Genomic DNA, 21,141 nt, shown 5'->3' on the forward strand with positions numbered 1-21,141 from the left:
CAGAGCAGATGCTTTTTTTTTTTTTTTTTAAGGTGCTTTTTAATGATGATAAAATGTATGGTTTAAATCACTCATTTTACAATAATTTTGCTTTAGGTTGTGACAGAAATAAAGTTTACAGAAGTCGTGTTCCTGCGATAAGAAATAAAGATGTGACCTTCCGGTTGTGTAAAGCTCTTAAATGCTGTGTGAGTGCGTCGGGTGCGCTAAGGAACCTGGAGCTAAATGGGCTAGTTCTGAGAGAGAGAGACTTAACTATGTTAACAAGGTAAGCCTTCATTGTATCCTGCCAACATTTGATAGTTGCTTTTGGGGCAAGCTAAACCAATAAAAGTTTAAACTTTTTCTCTCCATTAAAGGGATTGAATAAATTGGCCACTTTTTCAGCACCTCACGCCTGTCACATTAATGGCTGAACTAGAAAATCAGAAGGATCAGCACAGGTTTTATTTTCTTAATCCTTACCTCAGGGTGGAGAAAGGTCAATCCCAAACTGAACCCCAAGTTTAGACCAGGAAGCCCTCGGGTTCCTTATAGTATCTCAGAAATATGGGAAAGTAGAAAGGAACAATAAAGTGTAGGGCAGATTAGCCTCATTTTCCTGTGAAGCTTGAGGAGAGGGAGGGAGGAGGTGGATGACCATGGGCAGTTGGGCAGGTTGTGCACTGTACAGCACCATAAATGTAGAACGTTTGCATATATTATTATGACAGCCTTCTGACAGATGGAAATGCTGTCTTGAGGAAGTACCTTTTTCTGTTTCTCTTAGAGAAGTGCTTCTCAATGGGGGTGATTTTGTCCCCTGGGGGATATTTGGCAATATCTGGAGACACTTTTGGTTGTCACAAGTAGCTGATGTGTTACTGGCATCTAGTAGGTAAGGACAGGGATGCTGCTAAACATCCTACAGCGCACATGGCAGTCACACACAACAAAGAAACAAAGTCACACATTGCCTAGCTCAAAATGTCACTAGAGCCGGGGCTGAGAAACCCGGGTCTAGAGGATGAAGGTGAACCTCCCTGTCTCTGGTATCTTTTCCCTGCTTGTTCTGGAGAAATGACAGCTGGAGAAGGAGTGAACCATTTCTGACTCTGCATCCAATATGCTCCAGCAGCCTGTAGTACATCATGTACTCATAGGGCCAGTGTGCCTGGAGGAACCCAAGGCTACCTGATGGCAGAGCTGTGGATCAGGGTGACAGCCAACATGGGAAAAGCCTTCCTGCCTCCAGGCCCTCGGTTCACCAGGCCCAGGTGTCTCTTCCTTCCATCCATGGGCCTCTGAGATGAACCAGCTTTCCTTGTCCCTCCTAAGCTTCCCAGGTTGTGAGTCCTTGCCTCTCAAGAGTGGGGCACAGTATCCTCAGGTTTGCTTTCCACGCTGCCTCCTGAACCAGTTTTGGAAGGTTTGTGGATGATCAGTTGGGGGATAACAGGTAGAAAATTGAGACAAAACAGTGAACTCCGAGACTGGTGACTGGGTTCAAATTCCAGCTTTTCCACATGTCAGATGTATGGCCTTAGGCAATTCACTGAACATCTCTGTGCCTCAGTTTTCTTGTCTGTAAGATGGGGGTGAGAACAACAGTGCCCACTTCATAGGGCTATGGTGAGGATCGAGTTAGTATTTGGCATGTATTTGGCATGTAGCAAACAACATGTAAGCGGTAGGTGTTCCAGGCCTCATTCCACGTTAATTTTTGGTATCTGTATGAGTTTGCTAGGGCTGTCATAACAAAACACCACAGTCTGGGTAGCTTAAACAACAGAAATTTATTTCTCACCGTTCTGGAGGCTGGAAGTCCAAGGTCAAGTTGTCAGCAGGGTTGGTTTCCTCTGAGGCTCCTGAGGGAAGAGCCTGCTCCAGCCTCTCTCCTTGGCTTGCAGAGCGCCGCCTTCTCCCTGTGTCCTCACAGGGCTTTCACCCTCTGGGCAGGCCTGGTGTCTCTCTGTGTGTCTAATCTGCATTCCTTATAAGGACACCAGTCAGATTGGACTGGGATCCACCCTAATGGCCTCATTTTAACTTAATTACTCTTTAAAGGCCTGATCTCCCAATACTGTCACATGCTGAGGTACTGGGGTTTAGGGCTTCATCCTGTGAATTCCGTGGTGGACACAACTCAGCCCATGACACCTGACAAGGACCTGGTAACAACACCAACATGGTTCTAACCATGTTTAACTGTGATACCAGATGCAAAAAAAAGCCAGGACAGACCTTGAGGCCATTACTCTAAGTGAAATTAGAGAAAGACAAATACTGTATGATCTCACGTATACGAATCGAAGAAAACTGAGCTTATAGAAACAGAGAACAGTTTAGTGGTTGCCAGAGGTGGGAGTAGGGGGGATGGGAAAGGTGGTCAAAAGGTACAAACTTGCAGTTATAAGAGAAACAACTCCTGGGGATGTAATGTACATCGTGATGACTATAGTTAAAAATACTGTTTTCTTTTTTTTTTAAACATCTTTATTGGAGTATAATTGCTTTACAATGGTGTGTTAGTTTCTGCTGTATAACAAAGTGAATCAGCTATACATATACCTATATCCCCATATCTCCTCCCTCTTGCATCTCCCTCCCACCCTCCCTATCCCACCCCTCTAGGTGGACACAAAGCACCGAACAATACTGTTTTTTAATTTGAAAGTTGCTAAGAGTATAGATCTTAAAAGTTCTCATCACAAGAAAAAAATTGTAACTATGTGAGGCGGTAAATGTTAACTAAACTTATTGTGGAAATTATTTTGCAATTTATACACATATCAAATTACTATGTTGTACACCTGAAATTAATATAAAATTATATGACAATTATATCTCAGTAAAATGGGGGGAAAAAAGGAATCCAATATCTCAGGTATAAAGCCTCCCTCCTCCTTCCCTCTCACATTCTCGGGAAGACCTCAGGCCCAGGCCTTACACCTGCCTTGAGTATATTCCTATTAACTGTGTCAGTAAATGGTAGGTGCTTCCCTTCCACACCTTCCTTTGCTCGTCATTGGAGAATATGCTAGAGCGACACTAGAAGAGTGATCACATATCTCCGATTTTTGTGGACAATCATGGTTTCAAAAATTCTGTCCTCTTGTCCACCTAAGAACACTGGTATTTTTCATACTACAGGTTCCAAAATGTGGTTCAGAAATCATGGTCACGGTGCCTGCCATGCCAGGATGGCAACTTGGAGGGCTGGGGAGGGCGTGGCAGGTGGCAGGTGGGGAAAGCCGGCAGCCAGAAGGAGGAGAGGACAAAGAAAAAGACCCAGGAAATTCGTATCTCTAGAACAAATTCCCAAATAGTAAGAGTTTACTGTAGCAGCAAGTCCTAGCCTCTAGTTTACTGCTAAATCTAGTCCTCAAGGAGCACAGCAGTCAGAACATTTAATACAAAATTTCCTAGCTCTAAAACGGAAATATTAATACCTGCTTGTTGTGTTTGGAAGTTATTTCAAAAAGTAACGCTAATATCAATAAAGCCCTTTATAAAAGAGCTAAAGGAACTCTGTAAGTATTACTTTTGTTTGTTTGTTTTTCCATCACTCTTCATAGCTGCCAAGCAGTAACGGCTGTCTTTGTACTGAATCCCGGAAGTGTCTCTGTATCCTGGAAGTATTGCAATGATCGTCTTCACACCTGCAAAATATTCCTGCACTGTGTACGCAAATGATTATGGCTCCGCTCTCGGGCCTCATCTGGGAGCTACTGCATGTGAGGATCAAATTGATACACATTAGGGCATCCTCAGCGGTCTTTGGCAAAGGCCTATAGATTACCTCGCTGTCCAATTTGTTAACTGGACAGCAGAGCCTGAGTGGAAAGAACAATGCGCTCGTCAGTTGGGAGAAGCTCCTCCAGGTATCAACAGATACAAGCAAGGCAATCTCACTGTGCAGGTTGATTAGAACTGGGTTTGTATTTTGGACAATAAACTCTACTTATGATAGTCTCCCAGTCACTAAGTATCTCTGCTGTAAGAGAAAACGGGGGCTATTAACTTCTCCAGATAGAACCCGAGGGAAAAGTGATCATTTCTTTTCTAAGCAGAAGGGAAGGTTCTGCTCAATAAAGATCAGTTAAACATCTCTGTTAAAAGACTGCTTGGAGCTGGTGCCAAAGGAAATTCCACTGTATTAACCCGTGCTCCCTCCAACCCTCCCCACCCCTGTAGCTTGCGCTGGGGAAAATTGTAAGAGGACGCTGGCTATTGTAAGCTTTATAAGGTGACAGTCGCTCTCACATCCGTGGCTGAATGATCTTTGATGTTGAGTGACTTTTCCTGCATTTAGCAGGGGTATTCCCAGAGGATGGCAGGCAAATCAAACGCTCCTCTGAATTCAGCTGAGCATCAATCATCCTCATGAGGGAGTAAAAAAAAGAATATAACAATAGGTACCGGGAAAAATGATATGGTGGTCTGAGCTAGTAATTCCCAGGATGCAGGAAGAGTTTTGGGGGCCCTAGAAAATCCACTGCATAAAGAAAACCCGCCACAATCTCCGCCAGCATCTTATAGTTACCACTTCATTCTTGTCCTTTAAAATACAGTGTGCTTGTCCTTTAAAATACAGTGTGTCTTGTACATTAAAATACAGTGTGCTTCTACTCTCTGGCTTAGACTGCATCCTCTCATGTAAATTCCATCTGTTCTTGCTTGAGGGAGGGCAGACACAACCTTGACTTTATCCTCTTGATGAGAGTGATGTTTCATGGTGTTGGGAGGATTTTCATTGGGTCAATTGCCTGATTGAGACATAGCCTTAGTGAGGTGACAAATAGCAGGCATTAATGTCTCTTTTTTAATGGTATGATGAATGGTCTAAGAGAAGGGTCAGCAAACTGTAGCCAGCCGCCTGTTTTTGTAAATAAATGATTGGATCACAGCCAGACCAGTTCATTCATGAATTTTCTCTGGCTCCTTTTGCGTCGAGTAGTTGTGACAGAGACCTAATGGCCCACAAAGCCAAAGATATTCCCTGGCCCCGGCCACCCCTGATCTAAGACCGTTCCCACAGTCCTCTGATGATAAGAATCACCTGGATCATTTGTTCAAAAGACAATTTCTGGGTCCAGCTTGGAACCGCTGAGTCAGAATCTCCAGGGAAGGGGCTTTGGGAAGGTAGAGTGAACAAGCTTCCCGGGTGATTCTTATCCCCAGGGAACTACTGGTCTCAGGTGTGCCTGCCTACCAGGTAAGGAGGAGGTTTTCAAAGAGGCAGTGGGGGTGGGGGGTTGGGCAGAGTTTGCCTTGGAGAGCACGGGCCTCGCGGTTTCACTGCTGGGACTGCATCCCAGCTCCGGTTCTCCCCGAGCTTCGCCACCTCGGGTAAGTTCCTTTTAACACTGTTTCCTCCGCTGAGAAGTGAGGGTCATGGTGCCCGGTTGGCAGTGTGTGTATATACGCTGAGAGCCTAATCCAAGGCTCGGTAGTGGTCACCCTCACTAAGAGGAGCAGCGCCATGTAAACACAGAAGACCCCGCTGTGGAAACATCTCATAAATAAGACAGGCCCAGCGGGGCTTTTCAGTAGTCCACGGTGTACAGCTGTTTTCCTCAGAAGGAAAAACTCCCTTAAAGGAATCTCCCATTACGTTCAGGACAGTATACGGCCCTTTAGAAACTCAATTCTCCACAGAATGCTGAGTATTGCAAGAGGTTATCATTGGCTGTTTTAGGATATAGCTGAGTTTGCAAAGGAATATTTAATTTCATGATTGAAAACTCTGGTACTTCGCACGAGACAGACATATATTCTGTTTCTGAGGTTAATGTTTTTAAAAACTCTTTGCCTGGCGAGATGAAGCAATTTCAGCCATTCGTGTAGCTGTTGAAAGGCAGTTTTTAGATAAATTGCGCATAAATCCTTGCAAGATACAGGACCCAATAATACTTCAGGTTACCAGGGAGTTTCATATTTTACTAAAAGGGGGAAAAAGTCAATCTTGAATCTTTTAGTCCGATGACCAAAGAATTGCTCCATTGATTTTGTTCAGCTACTCAGGTGGGTGTGCAGTTGATCCTGATTGGATCTTATTTAAAGTTTACTTTTTCTGGGAAGTATTAATTCGAATGTAGTATGGGTAATACTGGAATACGAGAGCCTCTTTAAAGCCACTTTACACAGCTTGTGTAAACATCCTAGGGTAGTTTCCTCTTAACATTTTCACAGATATAGAACTTGAGTTTGCTGTATGTTTTCCTCTTTTTAACAGAAGAGGGAGGTAAAGGCTTGGCTAAACAATGTACCTAAAACCCAGGCTAGAGGGAAATGGATTCATATTCTTAGAGGAACAGGTAAACAAGAACAGCATGAATTCTGCCAGGTATAATTTAGGTTTGTGAAGGAAGGAAAGAAAAGCACACTTGGCAAATGAGTGTGGTTTGCTGATTTCTTTATTTTTAAACTTAGTTTTAAACGAAAGTACCAGTGGGACCCGAGAAAAACGAATCTGCAGAGGGCAGGGGGCGGGGGGTATTCTTCATTTTTATTACATGCAGTGTTGGAATCGTGCTGTGCCCTGAAACACAGCTGGATGAACAGGGTAGTTCAGGGTCTGCCTGGATTAACTCCTTAAGCAAATTTCTAGGCTGCCAGGCCGGCTGGTTGAGCTCCAGGCTGGTGGCTAGTGGTGCCGTGTTATTCCTTTCCGCTCACCTCAAGGCGAAAACCCGGAAGTGCCGACCACCAGTAGCTGCATGTACGCCTTGTGGAATGTCCAATGCTGAGAGATTCTCTTAGGCTCATGCCTCCTGTGCAGATGCTCCCCACACACACCCCCCCGCCCAGCTCCCAGAGTTCCCATGGCTCACACCTGGTGCCAGCCAGCAGCCGCGGACCTGCCTGTAGGCCCTCGTGAAGGCCTGCTGCTCGTCCTGAAAACCTGCTGCTACTCGAGAATCCAGAGGGGCTGCTCCTCATGGGGCGCCGTCTTGGCTAGAGGCGGCCTACATCTTCTGTGGGCTTTGCCTCCGTGGTTTCCAAGGGGGCAAATGGGGGCTGCCGGGCCTTATTTGACGGGAGACATGAATATCTGGGCTAGGTTCACTTCAGAGATTCATTGTTTTCCTGATAGGTATGAGTGATAAGATTTGTTTGTTTTGTATGTGGGTGGGGTCATGGAAATACTTGGGGATGGTAATCAAACTTAGCTGAACTGAGTTTGCTGTCACTGAGCAGTGTGATCTTGGACAGGTCTTTTAACCTTTCTGGTCTCCATCTGTAGAATGGGAATTATAATACTAGTCTCATTTGCCTTTGAGATTGTCCTGAAGAGACAGTGAACTACATATACGAAAGTGCTTTCAGAATGGCAATGTACTCTGTATGCAGTGTGTGTGGCAGATAGCATCCCAGTTTGAATTTCAATGAGATTCAGAACTGTGATTAACAAGGCAAGCAGAGCCAGGATGGGGTGAGGCAAGCAGGGTGGGTAGGGCGCTAAGTGAAGGAGGCACTCCCTCACGGGGGTGTTTACATGCGGCTCTGAACCAGCAAGACGCTGAGAGTCAGTGTCTCCTTCAGTTTTGCACTGTAGTCACCCTGCTTGCCTCACCCAAACCCCTGTCCTGAGTGAAAGTAAAATACATGCCCATGAAAATTATACATGTGAGATACACTTTTGTTGTAACAAAGTCCACCAGTACCTAATCAACCTTGACAGATGTTACCGCTGGGACAATTTCTGGGGTGTCTTTCCTGGCGTTTTTCATACATGTACAACCTTAAACTAGCTTTTGTTCTCACCTCATGGGCAGCACAGAAACATGGGGAAGAAACACCAATCTGATCTCAAAACCTCATGCGTGTTCTAGATCTTTGTCATGGGTGTATTTGTAGACTCTGTGGAGGGGTCACACAGCACATGACACGGCCAAACATGTTGAACCTACGTCACCCAGCTTTCTCTCCCGTACACCGAGTCTTCAGTAGCTGCTCCAGGACCTCCACCTCCCCCGTCTTTAAAAGCTCCAGGTACTTCTTTTCTTCCATCTCCTGGTTGGCTGGCTGGCTGGCTGCCTGCCTCTCTCATCCACTACTTCCTCTTTCATCTCCTCTCATGAAGACTAATCTGGCCATTTGAGGACTCTTTATCTCTCTTACTGTCTCCCAGATCAGTTCCGTAAAGGATCTGGGTGGTAAAAAAAGACTCCCCTTCAGGCATGGGTATGAGGGAGAAAGGTTGTCAGTAGCTCCATAGGTTTTGTTCCTGACATATAATATCCATATGTACCTCTTCCCGGCCCCTCCTCCACACTTTTGAAATGCGATCACGCTGTCCCTAATGTCTTCTAACTCAGCGGTCCCCCACCTGTTCGGCAGCAGGGACCGGTTTCCTGGAAGACAATGGTTCCACGGGGGAGGGGGCGGGGGGCTCAGGCAGTCGTGCAAGCGATGGGGAGCGGCAGATGAAGCTTCGCTGGCCTGCCCGCCGCTCACCCCGCCTCCTAACAGGCTGTGGAGCGCTGTTCTAACTGGCATTGTGTCACTTAACGATGCATCGCAGAGCTCTCCAGTGGTACTTCCAAGCTGATGTCATCGTTTTTAACAGCTGCCTGTATTCTACCCTGTCAGTGTGTCATAATTTAACCCCTTCTGTACTAGGAGATGTGTGTTTCTCCTTTTTTACTCTTGCAAATAATCTGCGTTGAAAATCCTCCTACACTTTTCACTTCCTTGTGTGCTTAGAAGTTTAATTTGCTGGGTCAAACAGGATGATGTGCATTTTGATAGCACATTATGGGAAGGTTGATTGTGAGCACGGCATGGGCTCTGTCCCTGGTATTTTTCTTCCTGCCCAACCTCTGCTAGATTCACCTTCACATACAGTTTTCATTCACAGCTTGAGGGCTGTAAGTAACAACTGTCAGAGTTGTTTTTCTAAAATACCCTCGGTAAGCTATCGTGTATGGCACCAGTGTGACTGCTTTGGGAATGGTAGCTCCCAGGAGGAATGAGATGTTTCCCCTACTCCATATGGACCATCCTGCAGTTTGGCCTGCGGAGGCCTCAGGGTGCTTGAAGGCGCAGGAGAGGGAGCTGTGTGGACCCATCGCCGCCCAGTGGCCGCTGAGAGGACGACGGCCTTGTTCGCAGGCTCAGGCACCAAATCCCTGGGAACTCCTAGGAATGCTTGAGGGGCACTTTACTGGAGGCTGAAGTCCTGCATGAACAGCAGGGAGGTGGGAGCTAGTGACATCTGGGCTACTGTTACAGTGACTCCATGTGCAGCCATAGGCTGGCGCCTGGGGCAACTCAGGTGACTGTGGCTTTGGAGTGAATTTGCGTTTTATGGCTCACATGGTATCTACAGATACTAGAACGAGACAGCGGCAATATGCCAGGAGCAAGTCGTTTCTGGGCAGTGCTTATCTGCCTTCAGGACCTCTGCCATAACTCTGTGGTCCATAAGTTGGGAACCACTGAGGTGGGATATTGGAAAGCTGAGTGCAAATGAAATCATTAACTCAATGTCAAGGGGAGCGTGCTCTTGAAAGGAATCCTGGGGTGAGTTCTCACCATACGGAAGGAACACCCGGTTGTTCCCATTCAGGATCCTAAAATGACTCCCTAATGTAACAAATCAACTTCTCTGGGCAGCTTGTTACCCCTTCATAACGAGTCCCCACCCTATAATGAGCCCTGTCTCCTGTGGCTCTGATCAGGGCAGGTGCTGTCACTGTTATCGGCAAACAGAAGGCTTCTTTTTGCTTCTAAGTCATTGCTTCTGCTTCTTGTACCTCCGTGAAACGCCACCTCCGTCCCTTTGGTAATCTAAAGCCTACCATCTTTGCTGCCCTTCTTAACGCCCACTGCTCCAAGTCCTCTCAGCAACTTGGGCTTTTAGTGACTTTGGATTTTGTGAACTCCTGAAGCTTTTACACTTGGTGTCAGACATTTGCTGTGGTCTCTGTTTCGGGTCTGTCACTTGTCTTCTCGGCTAGACTGTGACTTCTGACATCAGTGATGCTTCATGTTTTCATAGCTCCTTGAAGGGAGTTGCTGGACACAAAATAGTGTAATATTTCAGTGACTTGCTGCATGATAAAAAAAAATGAAAGCCTTTTTGTAAATGGAGATGTTCGTATATTAGATCTGCTTTATGTAGACATTTTAAAAATCATTCATTCAGTCACGCACACACACGCACACACGCACGTACACTCCTCATACAGGGCTGGTCACAGGTGTAGGCGCATAGCCTTCCGCTTAGAACAGAGATGTGTTCCTGCGAAAAGCATGCCCACCAATGTGGACAATCAAGCCGATGGCTCATAAAAACGGAGCCAATCTGCTTGGATCGAGACTGGGCATCCAGACCCCGTGGATCACGTGTCCACTTTCCCAGGCCTGGCGTGCTCCTCGGAAAACACTTGTTGGGTGAGTCGTGGTCATGTATCTATTGGATTCAGCTCTGCTTCCTCTTGCTCTGCTTTGTGTTGACTTTATGTGAACAGTGGATTGCTGGCCTCTGGGTTAAGGGGAGTTATTTAATGCACACAGGCCAATGAACAACCACTAACTGTTGCGAGTTCAGGGGATCTAATATCTTGGGAGGATTTATACCAATTACTTAACTGCCTGAATACCAACCTTCCTATTAGTTTTATGATAAGATGCGCTTAGGTCTCACGTTTATCCCGAGAAGACAGCCTTATCCAAATCATCTATATTTTAGCAGGCAGTACCAAACTTCAGGCCTCAGAAACACATTTTAAATAATTCTTGCCATGCCATGTATTTTAAGTATCATTAAAAAGCCACTTTCTTACTTTTAAAAATATGTGTGCAGTAGATTTTGTGAAGCCTATAATAAGTCTATGAAAAATTGATTACTTTCCCACAGGTATAGGTTCAGATTTTTATTCTGCTTGCCAAATGAAAAATCTAGTATGCGTGGGTCCTTTATCTTATTTATGCCCTCTGAATAGAATCACCATGTTCCCAAACAAAGAGAAATGGGTTACTCGGATTGAGTAACCTAATCCCTTCCTGTGGTGGGCAAAGGAGTTTGTGCAGCTCTAAACTAGGAAGCATGGATTTCCCTTTCAAATGCCTCATTTTCTTATTCTTTGCCTTTCAGTCAGCTCCATGTAAACTGGGTCAGAATATAACATGGGTGCTGAGGTGAGTTTCGGCTGCTGGTGGAATGTGCGTGTGATGGAAATAGGTCGCTTTAGGACCCAAGGATGATGCAGAGAGAGGTTTACAGTCAAAGATAATAATCGTTCTGTCCTTTAGTTAGCATTCCTGGTTTCTTTTCTTTTTTTTAACTGAACAGTATGTGCCAATGGCCCCCACGTACTTTCGTCTCAGTTCTCTGGCCCTCATTGCTACAAGTTGGTTATGGCGTTGGCTGCTTTCCCAGCATTCATTCTCTCCCTGATCAGGAACCATGGCTCAGCACCCTGGTTGAGGGAAAGGGAAGGATGGGGTATCATCATGCTCCCCTGTGCCTAAGTCTCTTCTGAATTACTCCCTCTCCACCCTTCCATCTGAGAGTCCTGGATACTTGTTAAGCCCCCAGAACAGACGAGGTGGGGGAATTGGGCACCTTGTGCAGGTGACAGTGGCATAGATATAGCGCCTCGCCCATAACTAAGGTGGGACTAGAAACAGCCTTCTGAGCTGGGGCGGCGGGTGAGCACACAGCTCTCACTCCACAAACAAGGATGAAATAGGCAGCGCACAGAGGCTCAAGAGACCGCTGTGATGAGTAACTCTGAGTACAGGGGGCCACGGCGGTGCTCTGTGAGCTTGGACACTTACACTGGGGCTACCATGTGGACAATCTCAAGGACCATGGTGGTGAGTGTGAACCGATTCGGCCTTGAGGGGCCAGGAGGGCTTTTCAGCTGGAGACTTTTGAGAGTGTGATTGGACCCACGGCTTTTGAAATTGTCTTAAAGAGAATTGAGAAGTTGTCCTGTTTAGTGGTTTTAAAACTTTGCTTTGATGATCTCCCCGAGGGGCTGTTCTGGTGGGAGGATCTGGGGAAAGAAGCCGAGAGGCTGGAACCTTGGGCTCCTTTTCCCACTGATTCAGCAGTTCCGCCTCTGTTTTACTTCTTGAGCTGCCAGGTAAGAGTCCCTTCATCCATCCTTTCCTCTGTCCTTTCCTCCTTTCCTCCCTTCCTGTGGTTAAACACATAAGTTGGAAACTTTTGTTAACTGTTTTTAAGTGTACAGCTCAGTAGTGTTAAGTATACTCAGTGTTAAATAGATCTCCAGACTTTTTCCTCTTGCAAACTGCAACTCTAGTCTCTTTCAATAACAATTCCCCCTTTTCACCTCCCTCCAGCCCTTGGTAACCACCATCCTACATTGTTTCTATGAATTTGACTAGCCAAGATTTCTTTTCAAAAAGCAATCAAGCAGCTGAGAAGGTTTGATAGCCTCCTGATGCATCCATCATTCCTCACTGTCTGCACCCGCCCCCCAGACAGTGAGGAAACTGAAATCCCAGAGGTCCTGGGAGGCCCAGGTGGCCACACAATGCAGATGTTATTCACACGGATACTTAAGCCGCATTGCCAGGTTCACATTTTGGCTCTGATGCTCTGTATGTGACACTGGGCAAGTGATGTAACGCAGTGCCCCAGTTTGCTCATCGGTTAAAGGGACGTGATGGTAACAGAATCTGCCTTATAGCCTTGTTGTGAAGATTAAGTGAGGTAATCTACATAAAGCACTGGGAATAGGGCCTGACACTTATGTACGTGTCTGCTATGATTGTTAAGTGACTTCCTAGCATGACACAGTTCCTTGTAAGGAGAGCTGTGACTTTGGGCCTACAACCAGCTCCCGTGGTGCATGTCTTTTGAGTTTCCACTTAAGACTGAATAGATAGATAGCTTTGACTGGCAAGGTTTCCTCCTACACATCCCTATCTTTCATCTAGGGCATGCCATTGATCTTGAAGGATGCTCCATCAATATCTTAATCCTCAGGGGGAAAGTCATGCAGTTCACATCATACAGCACAAGAAGGCCGGTCATGCGACGGCATTAATTCAACAAATATTTATGGAATGCTTTGATGTAAGGACACCTGGGGTAGATGCTGGGGACACTGAGCAAACCAGCCCCAAATCCCTGCTCTCGAGGAGCTTGTGTTGTCTTGGGGCAAACCTTTGTAATGCAGCCCTTTTAATCAATGAAATGTGTTTCCTGAACTCATCTAGCTAAGGAAGATGAAAAGTTTGCTTAAAAATATTCAGGTTTGGAAAGGAACGCTCTAGACCTGTTGCTGATGGTGCTTTCGAAAATTGGTTCGTAAAAATAGACACTAAAAATGGTGTAGAAATACTGGTGATTTCAGATTTGAGGCGATTTTTCAGATACAGAGTTTGCAAGTCAGTTTATCTCCAGTGCTTATTCTGGGGTTGCGTGTGCAGTACAGTCCCTCATACTTAGAACTCGGTAAGGACAGCATAAGACTCACTTTACCTGTGCTTCAATCAGATGTCAGGAGGAATGTGGGATTCCTCCTGCCTACGCCTCTCCTGGGCTTCCTCCTTTCCTCCTCAATGTGGGCAGATGACATTCAGACTCAGAGGAAGCAGAAGCAGGGGTAGTGCGGTTGGGACTGATCTTCCAGAGGGAAGAAAATAGGAATTGCCATCACAGGCTGGGGCTTTCCAGCTACAAGAAAAGATCTGCGGTACAGATATCATGCTGCTTGCTACCTCCTTGGCTATTTGGGTCATAGCCGGTGCTGTAAAGCACAGCTCTTCTTTCCTGGGGTCCTACAAGTACTTCATTGGTAGGTACTTCCCAACACAGCATTTCCAGGGTGCCACTGCTAGTCAGTCAAGGTTGCTGGGTGATAGGCATCCCATGTACTGTTAGAAACTGCTGGGACCTGTGTGGCGGCCTTAAAGCTAACGGACACAATCACCCGCAGCCGTGGCCCATTGTTCATTGCCCGCTATCCCCACTTGTTTCCCGTTAAGAGACTGCTATTTTGTTCAGCTAGGGTGGAGAACCCTTGATCTTAGGGAGCAGGGGGGCCCCTCTTTTAACCCTAAGGGATGAAGCGTGGAGGTCTGGGCCAGTTGTAATAAACCCATTCCCAAACCCAAACCCAAACCCAAACCCAAACCCATCCTCCTTCACAACTCTAAGTGTCAATGTGACACTGGCCAACGAGTCTGGTGGTTTCTAGGAAATATTTTTAAAAATTTCCCATATAGGACTTCCCTGATGGCGCAGTGGTTAAGTATCTGCCTGCCAATGCAGGGGACACAGGTTCGAGCCCTGGTCTGGGAAGATCCCACATGCCGCGGAGCAACTGGGCCCGTGAGCCACAACTACTGAGCCTGCGCGTCTGGAGCCTGTGCTCCGCAACAAGAGAGGCCGCGATAGTGAGAGGCCCGCGCACCGCAACGAAGAGTGGCCCCCGCTCGCCGCAACTAGAGAAAGCCCTCGCACAGAAACGAAGACCCAACGCAGCCAAAAATAAATTAAGTAATTATTTCTTTAAAAAAAAGAGAGCTTTAAAACCAAAGGTCAGGGGAATGACTGCTAATGAGTTTGGGGCTTCTTTTTGGGAGGATGAAAATGTTCTAAAATTGATCGTGGTGATGAATGTACCAAAAGAATTTAATTGTACACTTTAATGGGTGAATCGTATGGTATGTGGATTGTCTCTCAATAAAGCTGTTATTTAAAAAAAAAAATGGTCTGCAGGTAGCTAGACTTAAATTATAAAAACAAATATTAAGCCTGCAAAAATAAATACATAGGGGATAAAAACACTTGTTATATTTATGCAATTTTAAAATAGCTAAATGCCGTGTTACTGCACAGAATTTCACTGGTTAGGAAAAACAACAAATTGGAAACAGTGTCTGCCTTCAGGAGTAACTGGATGGGACAGAAGAGACTTATTTTTTTCCCTGTATACTTTTATAACTTCTGATTTGATACATGTATTAAAAAAATAAGTGTACATATAATTAGTAACAACAGTGTCATACCTCTCCTTAGTACAAGTATAAACTCCCAGGTTGCATATTTTGTTCTGAAAAGAATAAAGAATGAAATATATATGTTTTTAAAAATCAGTCAAAGGAAGTAAAAAACTGATTCTTACATTTGTCTCATCTCACACTAAAAAGCATTTAGTCATTTCTCTGTTATTAGGCATTATAATCAGGCAGAATTCTTTCTTACCCAACAGTCTGACACATCTTTAAACAATGACAGTTGACCATTCCCTCCTCCTTGAAAACTTCCTTTCCTTCATTTCTAGTACATCGCACTCTCCTGGTCTTCCTCCTCCCTCAATAACCTCTTATTAATCGCCTTTGCTGAATTCCTCTTCATTTCCCAAGAAGGTGTCCAGAAGGTAAGTTCCATGAAGGTGGGAATTTTTGTCAGCTTTGTTCACTACTGTATTCCCAAAGGCTAAAAAAAGTACCCAGAACCATACTCAATAAATAACTGTTGAATAAATACATGAGTGAATCAGCACCTCCAGGCTCACATTTTGAAAAGCCATAGAAGTAAACTATATTCCACATAACCTTTATGCTTAATCTACTTTATTACATTATATTTCTCTGAACATTGATAATCAATACACTGTTTATTATTTGATTAGCCAAAATACTTCATTCCCTGCTCTTTCTCCATCAATGTGTTTTACACAGTATGTGCAAAACGCACATTTAACAGCTCTTATACTACTACTAAAAGCATAAACGTAGCATAGAAAAAGAGCAGCTGTTGCTATGGGAATTTTCACTTTTGTTTCTAGTATTAATGTTGAATTAACACAATGACATACTTTAGTAATTTTAAAAAGGGGGGGGGGCTTCCCTGGTGGCGCAGTGGTTGAGAATCTGCCTGCTAATGCAGGGGACACGGGTTCGAGCCCTGGTCTGGGAGGATCCCACATGCCGCGGAGCGGCTGGGCCCGTGAGCCACAACTGCTGAGCCTGCGCGTCTGGAGCCTGTGCCCCGCAGCGGGAGGGGCCGCGATGGTGAGAGGCCTGCGCACCGCGATGAAGAGCGGTCCCCGCACCGCGATGAAGAGTGGCCCCCGCTTGCCGCAACTGGAGAAAGCCCTCGCACGAACCGAAGACCCAACACAGCCAATCAATCAATCAATCAATCAATCAATCAATAAAGTAGCTAAAAAAAAAAAAAAAAAAAAAAAAAAAAAAAAAAAGAAGATGTGGCACATATATACAATGGAATATTACTCAGCCATAAAAAAAAAAGAAATGAAATTGAGTTATTTGTAGTGAGGTGGATGGACCTAGAGTTTGTCATACAGACTGAAGAAGTCAGAAAGAGAAAAACAAATACCATATGCTAACACATATATATGGAATCTAAGAAAAAAAAAAAAAAAAAAAAAAAAAAAAAGGGGGGGGACACCCCACTAGACTTAACTAAGATATCACAGTAAAGACAACACCCGGAAAGTGCCCGAGGCCCGCGCGCGCCCCAGTCGCACTCCCCGGAGGCTTCGGGACGCCGACCGGGCCCGGTCGCGCGGGGGCGGGGCTGGCCCTGACGTCGGCCCGGGGCGGGGCTGGGGAATCGCGCAGGGGGCGGCGCGTGGTGACGTCGGGCGCCCGGGCGGAGCTGTGGCTGTGGTGGTGGTGGTGGCTGTGGTGGTGGTGGTGGCTGTGGTGGTGGTGGCGGCGGCGGCGGCGCCCGGCCGGCAGCTGCAGTGGCAGCGGCAGCGGCAGCCCTGAGCAGGGTGAGACGGCCGCGGTGGCGGCAGCTCGGGGTCGGGCGGCGCCTGGAGCTTCCCGCCCGTCGCTGGCGCTAGGCCCCTCGGCTCTCCTCCGCCCGCTCCTCCTCACGGCCCTGGCTGGGTCCCGGCAGCGCGCCCCCGGGGAGGGCGGAGCCGTAGGTGAGGCTGGCGGGCTGGGGGGCTGGGGGCTGGCGGGCGGGGGCTCTGGTCTGCGGGCCGGCGCGGGCGCACACGGCAGGCGCCGGGCGGGCGGCGTCTGTCTCCTCCCGCTTGCCGTAGGAGGCGGTGCGGCGCAAACAGTGGGCCGCCGCCTCCGCCGCTGCTTCAGGGGGCCAGTCACGCAGAGCCCGGGGCGAGCCGCCCCGAGGAGCCTGGCGCCCGCAGACAGGTGGGCTTCCCGCCCGGAGGCCCTCGGGCTGCCCGCACGGCCCGGGAGACCCCGCTAGCGGCCTGTCCGCGGTTCACCTCGGCGGCCGGGGAGGGAGGGAGGGCGGCGCGGACGGCTGTCCCGGTCCTCGCGGGCGGCGCCACCAGGGAAGTCCTTTACAGGCCTTTTAAAAGCGTTCTGTCTCTTCTCTGTCTGGTTATATATATTTTTTCTTTTCTTCCTGCCTTCCTCAGAAAATCTCTACCTACCCAGCTTTAGAGCAGGAAATTATCCGATTGAATTCTAGCTGTTTCTTTAACAAGAAATTTTTTGTGATGGTATAAACAGAAGACTCTTAGTTTGAACGAATAAAAATGACTCATTTATGTTTATTCTGCATCTGGTATTAGTCAGGTTTATGGCTTTTATTTCCTAAAATCGTTCTAGAAATATTTATTATGATTTTGTTCCTTATATTTTTATCTGCATTATATTGTTATTTCCATGGAAGGTTCTGGACTGTTTCTAAATAAATTCCTTCGAAGGGATTGTTCCTGGCACACTGTTACTTCTGATGCCCTTACATTTGTCAAAAAGAAAATGAGGGTTTTTTGGACCTAAACTGAGAAGAATTATAGCGGAGGGAAGATGAGAGATGTATTTCTTTCACTGCCATTTATGTCTGATCCTGCGAGAGTACAGAATTTTTGATGGGTGTGTCTTCAATTTTGTGGACCCAGGCGTTGCCCACTGCCCAGCTCCTCTGACTATACCTGACCCAGCTGCTCAGTTTCTGTCTTTTCTGTATTGATCGTAGGTGGAGGAGTTACTGATGGCCATGGAGAAGGTAAAACAGGAGCTGGAGTCCATGAAGGCGAAGCTGTCCTGCACTCAGCAGTCACTGGCAGAGAAGGAAACTCATGTGACCAACCTTCGGGCCGAGAGAAGAAAACACTTAGAGGAAGTTCTGGAGATGAAGTAAGTTTTATAATATTGTTCTTCAGGCATATGCTTAGTTGAAATACTTGTCCTCATCGCTTTCATCTTCTGGCCCTGTTTGTCACGCCTGACACGCTTAGCCTAATTTTAATGCTCACTTGTGTTTCTCACTCCTTAGAACAAATTTGGGACAAATCCTCGTCAACTGGAAACTTTTGCCTCCCTGTCATTGAATTTTGCAGTCCTCTAGAGTGTATGTATCCGTATGCAATTGTGTCTCTGAAGTTCCTAAAACCTTCTGGAAAGTTCTGGCAAGATGTTGAGCTTTCTGAGGAAGATAACCATTGCTCCTGAGGTCATACGATGGCTAGGCAATTTTAAAAACATTTTTTATTATAAACATTTCCAAAGGTACACAAAAGTAGAGAATAGTATAGTGAACCTCCTTATACCCATCCCCCATATTTCACCATTAACATTTGCCGCACTCTCCAGTCAGTTTTGACAAAGTTGTCACTTTTAGCAGAACCATTCTTGACATCATTTTCGTACTTTCCAGGCATCTTGCAGCTTCCTTGAGATAGTCTGTTGTGAAGGCTGTATATATCTGCTGTGCAGAATACAGCTGCTGCTTTTTCTGCTCTGTGACTTTGAAAAGTTCTGGTTTCCTTCTCTTCAGAACAAGTATGTCTGTTTTTTAAGTCCCTTAGTACTTTCTCCATCACTCCAATCCCCACCCCTGTGTAATTGTCCTGCTCTCATTTTACTGAAACCAAGTCTATGCTGGGACCCCTCAGTTACCTTCATCACCTCAGCAGTTACCTGTGTTCTTGTCGTCGTCTCTTCTGACTCAGAGGAGATACTGTCTCTCCTTCACCAAGCTCGCTTCTTATTTCTATCACAGATTTAAGCTCTGGTTCCCTCCTCTGCAATCTGTCTCCATTAATTTTCTTTCACATAATCTTTGCTCACTTTCTGTTAGTTCCTTCTTCTCTGCAATAAATACGCACTCTCTCTGACCTAAAGTAAACAGTCTTTCTGAGCCCAGCCAGTGCTTGAAGCTAACATCCCCTCTTCTTTTCTGCTACTTTGAACTACCAATAAATGTTGAATATGAGAATTACAAAGTAGCAGAGGATCTTGCCATGACACCTCAGCATGAATTTTCATGGGGCATGATTGTTTTGATATCATGACGGCAGCCCAGGAGTTGAGGAAACAAATATCGGGGTGTCCCCTGTGCTTATGGATTATTAGGACACAGTGGGAGGTTAAGAGAGCCTGATCTTTCAGAAAAGAATTACAGGTGATGTGCTCTCGGAAGTGACAGATACTGGAGCCAGAAATAGGTTGATACGCAGGGAGAACGGGGAGAATTTAGGGTTCTGAGTATCGTGATGAGAAAGTTTGCTTCTTATGAGCAGGTTAGTAGAGGCAGTTGAAGACAAGGTTTTATCCCTGATGATAAGAACATAGAGGAAGGATGGGTATAATATTCGGGAATACAAGGTATCGATGTGATACTCCTAAGCACAAACAGGCCCTGCTAAAGCAACGGTGTAGGAGTATTGTTTCGTTTTCTCTGTGTACCAATATCTTGACTTGACTTGTCACATCTTTCCCACTCAGTTCAAGTGTCTATAGCAAAACAGTGGTGGATTTGTAAAGGAATTTTCCTTTATTATTAGGACTTTGAAAAGATATGAAAGAATTTTTTAAAGAATGCTTGACTTTAAACCATTAAAAGGGAATTGCGTGTGTTTTTTTTTTTTTTTTTTATTGTTATTATTTTTGGAACCACAGTACTAAACTTTCTTATGGACTTCCCTTGCCAACCCAGGTTAGAGATTACATTTCAGAAAAATACTGTGATTTGCAAGACTGTTTTTGGTAAGGTCAAACACTCACACACTAAGGCATGGGATGAGTCATTAAAGTATTCAGAGAATTTATAAGTGGTATAGAAATTTGATGAATAAACATTAAATAAAAGTTCTAGAAATAAGGTGTTAAAACCTGGCTCTGACAGGTGACCTGTCTCTTAAATCACCTTCCTCATTTGCTCAGGAGATACTACTACAGCATCATGCTGTTCTTAGATTTTCTACAAGTTTTTTGTCATGCAGATTTACTGACTTAAAGTTTTTAAAGTAGTCTTTGCTTTAATTTGCACTTAAATTTCTCCTTGTTGTTGTCTCTCATTTTCATATCTTAATAAAATGGTTGTTTAATACCTTTCTTTTAACAAATTAAGCACTTCAGGCCTAATCGTCTATCCGAACATGCTGTTGAGAGTGGTGGCTGATCCCAAACTCCTAATGTATCCCTTCTCCACACTCTTTGCTCCTTTGGTAACCATAAGTTTGTTTTCTATGTCTGTGGGTCTATTTCTGTTTTGTATATAAGTTCATTTGTATCTTTTTTTTTTTTTTTTTTTTACATTCCACATATAAGCGATATCATGATGTTTGTCTTTCTCTGTCTGGATTACTTCACTTAGTATGATAATCTCTAGGTCCATGCATGTTGCTGCAAATGGCATTATTTCATTCCTTTTTATGGCTGAATAATATTCCATTGTGTGTGTCTGTGTGTGTGTGTGTATGTGTGTGTATACATATATATGTATAAATATATAAAACACATCTTCTTTATCCATTCACCTATTGATGGACATTTAGGTTACTTCCATGTCTTGGCTATTGTAATAGAGCTGCAGTGAACACTGGTTTGCATGTATCTTTTTGAATTATGTTTTTCTCTGGATATATGCCCAGGAGTGGGATTGCTGGATCATATGGTAACTCTATTTTTAGTTTCTTCAGGAACCTCCATACTGTTCTCCATAGTGGGTGCACCAATTTACATTTCCACCATCAGTGTAAGAAGGTTCCCTTTTCTCCATGCCCTCTCCAGCATTTATTGTTTGTAGATTTGTTTGATGATGGCCATTCTTACTGATGTGAGGTGATATCTCATTGTTGTTTTGCTTTGCATTTCTCTAATAATTAGCAATGTTGAGCATCTTTTCATGTGCCTTTTGGCCATCTATACGTCTTCTTTGGAGAAATGTCTATTTAGATCTTCTGCCCATTTTTTGATTGGGTGGTTTGTTTTTTT

At 45.3% G+C, this 21,141-nt stretch overlaps 1 protein-coding gene and 1 long non-coding RNA gene across 2 annotated transcripts in view; both read left to right on the plus strand.

Annotated features, from left to right (window-relative positions):
* Nucleotides 1-152: 152 nt before the first annotated feature.
* On the plus strand, nucleotides 153-4,090 carry LOC309621683. Its single transcript, XR_014240154.1, has 2 exons — nucleotides 153-268; nucleotides 3,558-4,090. It is a non-coding gene; the product is annotated as an uncharacterized lncRNA (long non-coding RNA).
* A 12,564-nt stretch (nucleotides 4,091-16,654) lies between these two features.
* LOC309621678 (ELKS/Rab6-interacting/CAST family member 1-like) overlaps nucleotides 16,655-21,141 on the plus strand; it is a gene marked incomplete at its 5' end in the record, with an annotated part of 137,754 nt that continues 133,267 nt past the window's right edge. The window contains 2 exon segments of the mRNA XM_082409050.1: nucleotides 16,655-16,874; nucleotides 17,900-18,060. Of these exon segments, the coding sequence (XP_082265176.1) occupies nucleotides 16,655-16,874; nucleotides 17,900-18,060 (381 nt within the window).

The sequence above is a fragment of the Balaenoptera borealis genome, assembly GCF_965194805.1.
Source record: "Balaenoptera borealis genome assembly, contig: HAP1_SCAFFOLD_839, whole genome shotgun sequence".
NCBI lineage: Eukaryota > Metazoa > Chordata > Mammalia > Artiodactyla > Balaenopteridae > Balaenoptera > Balaenoptera borealis.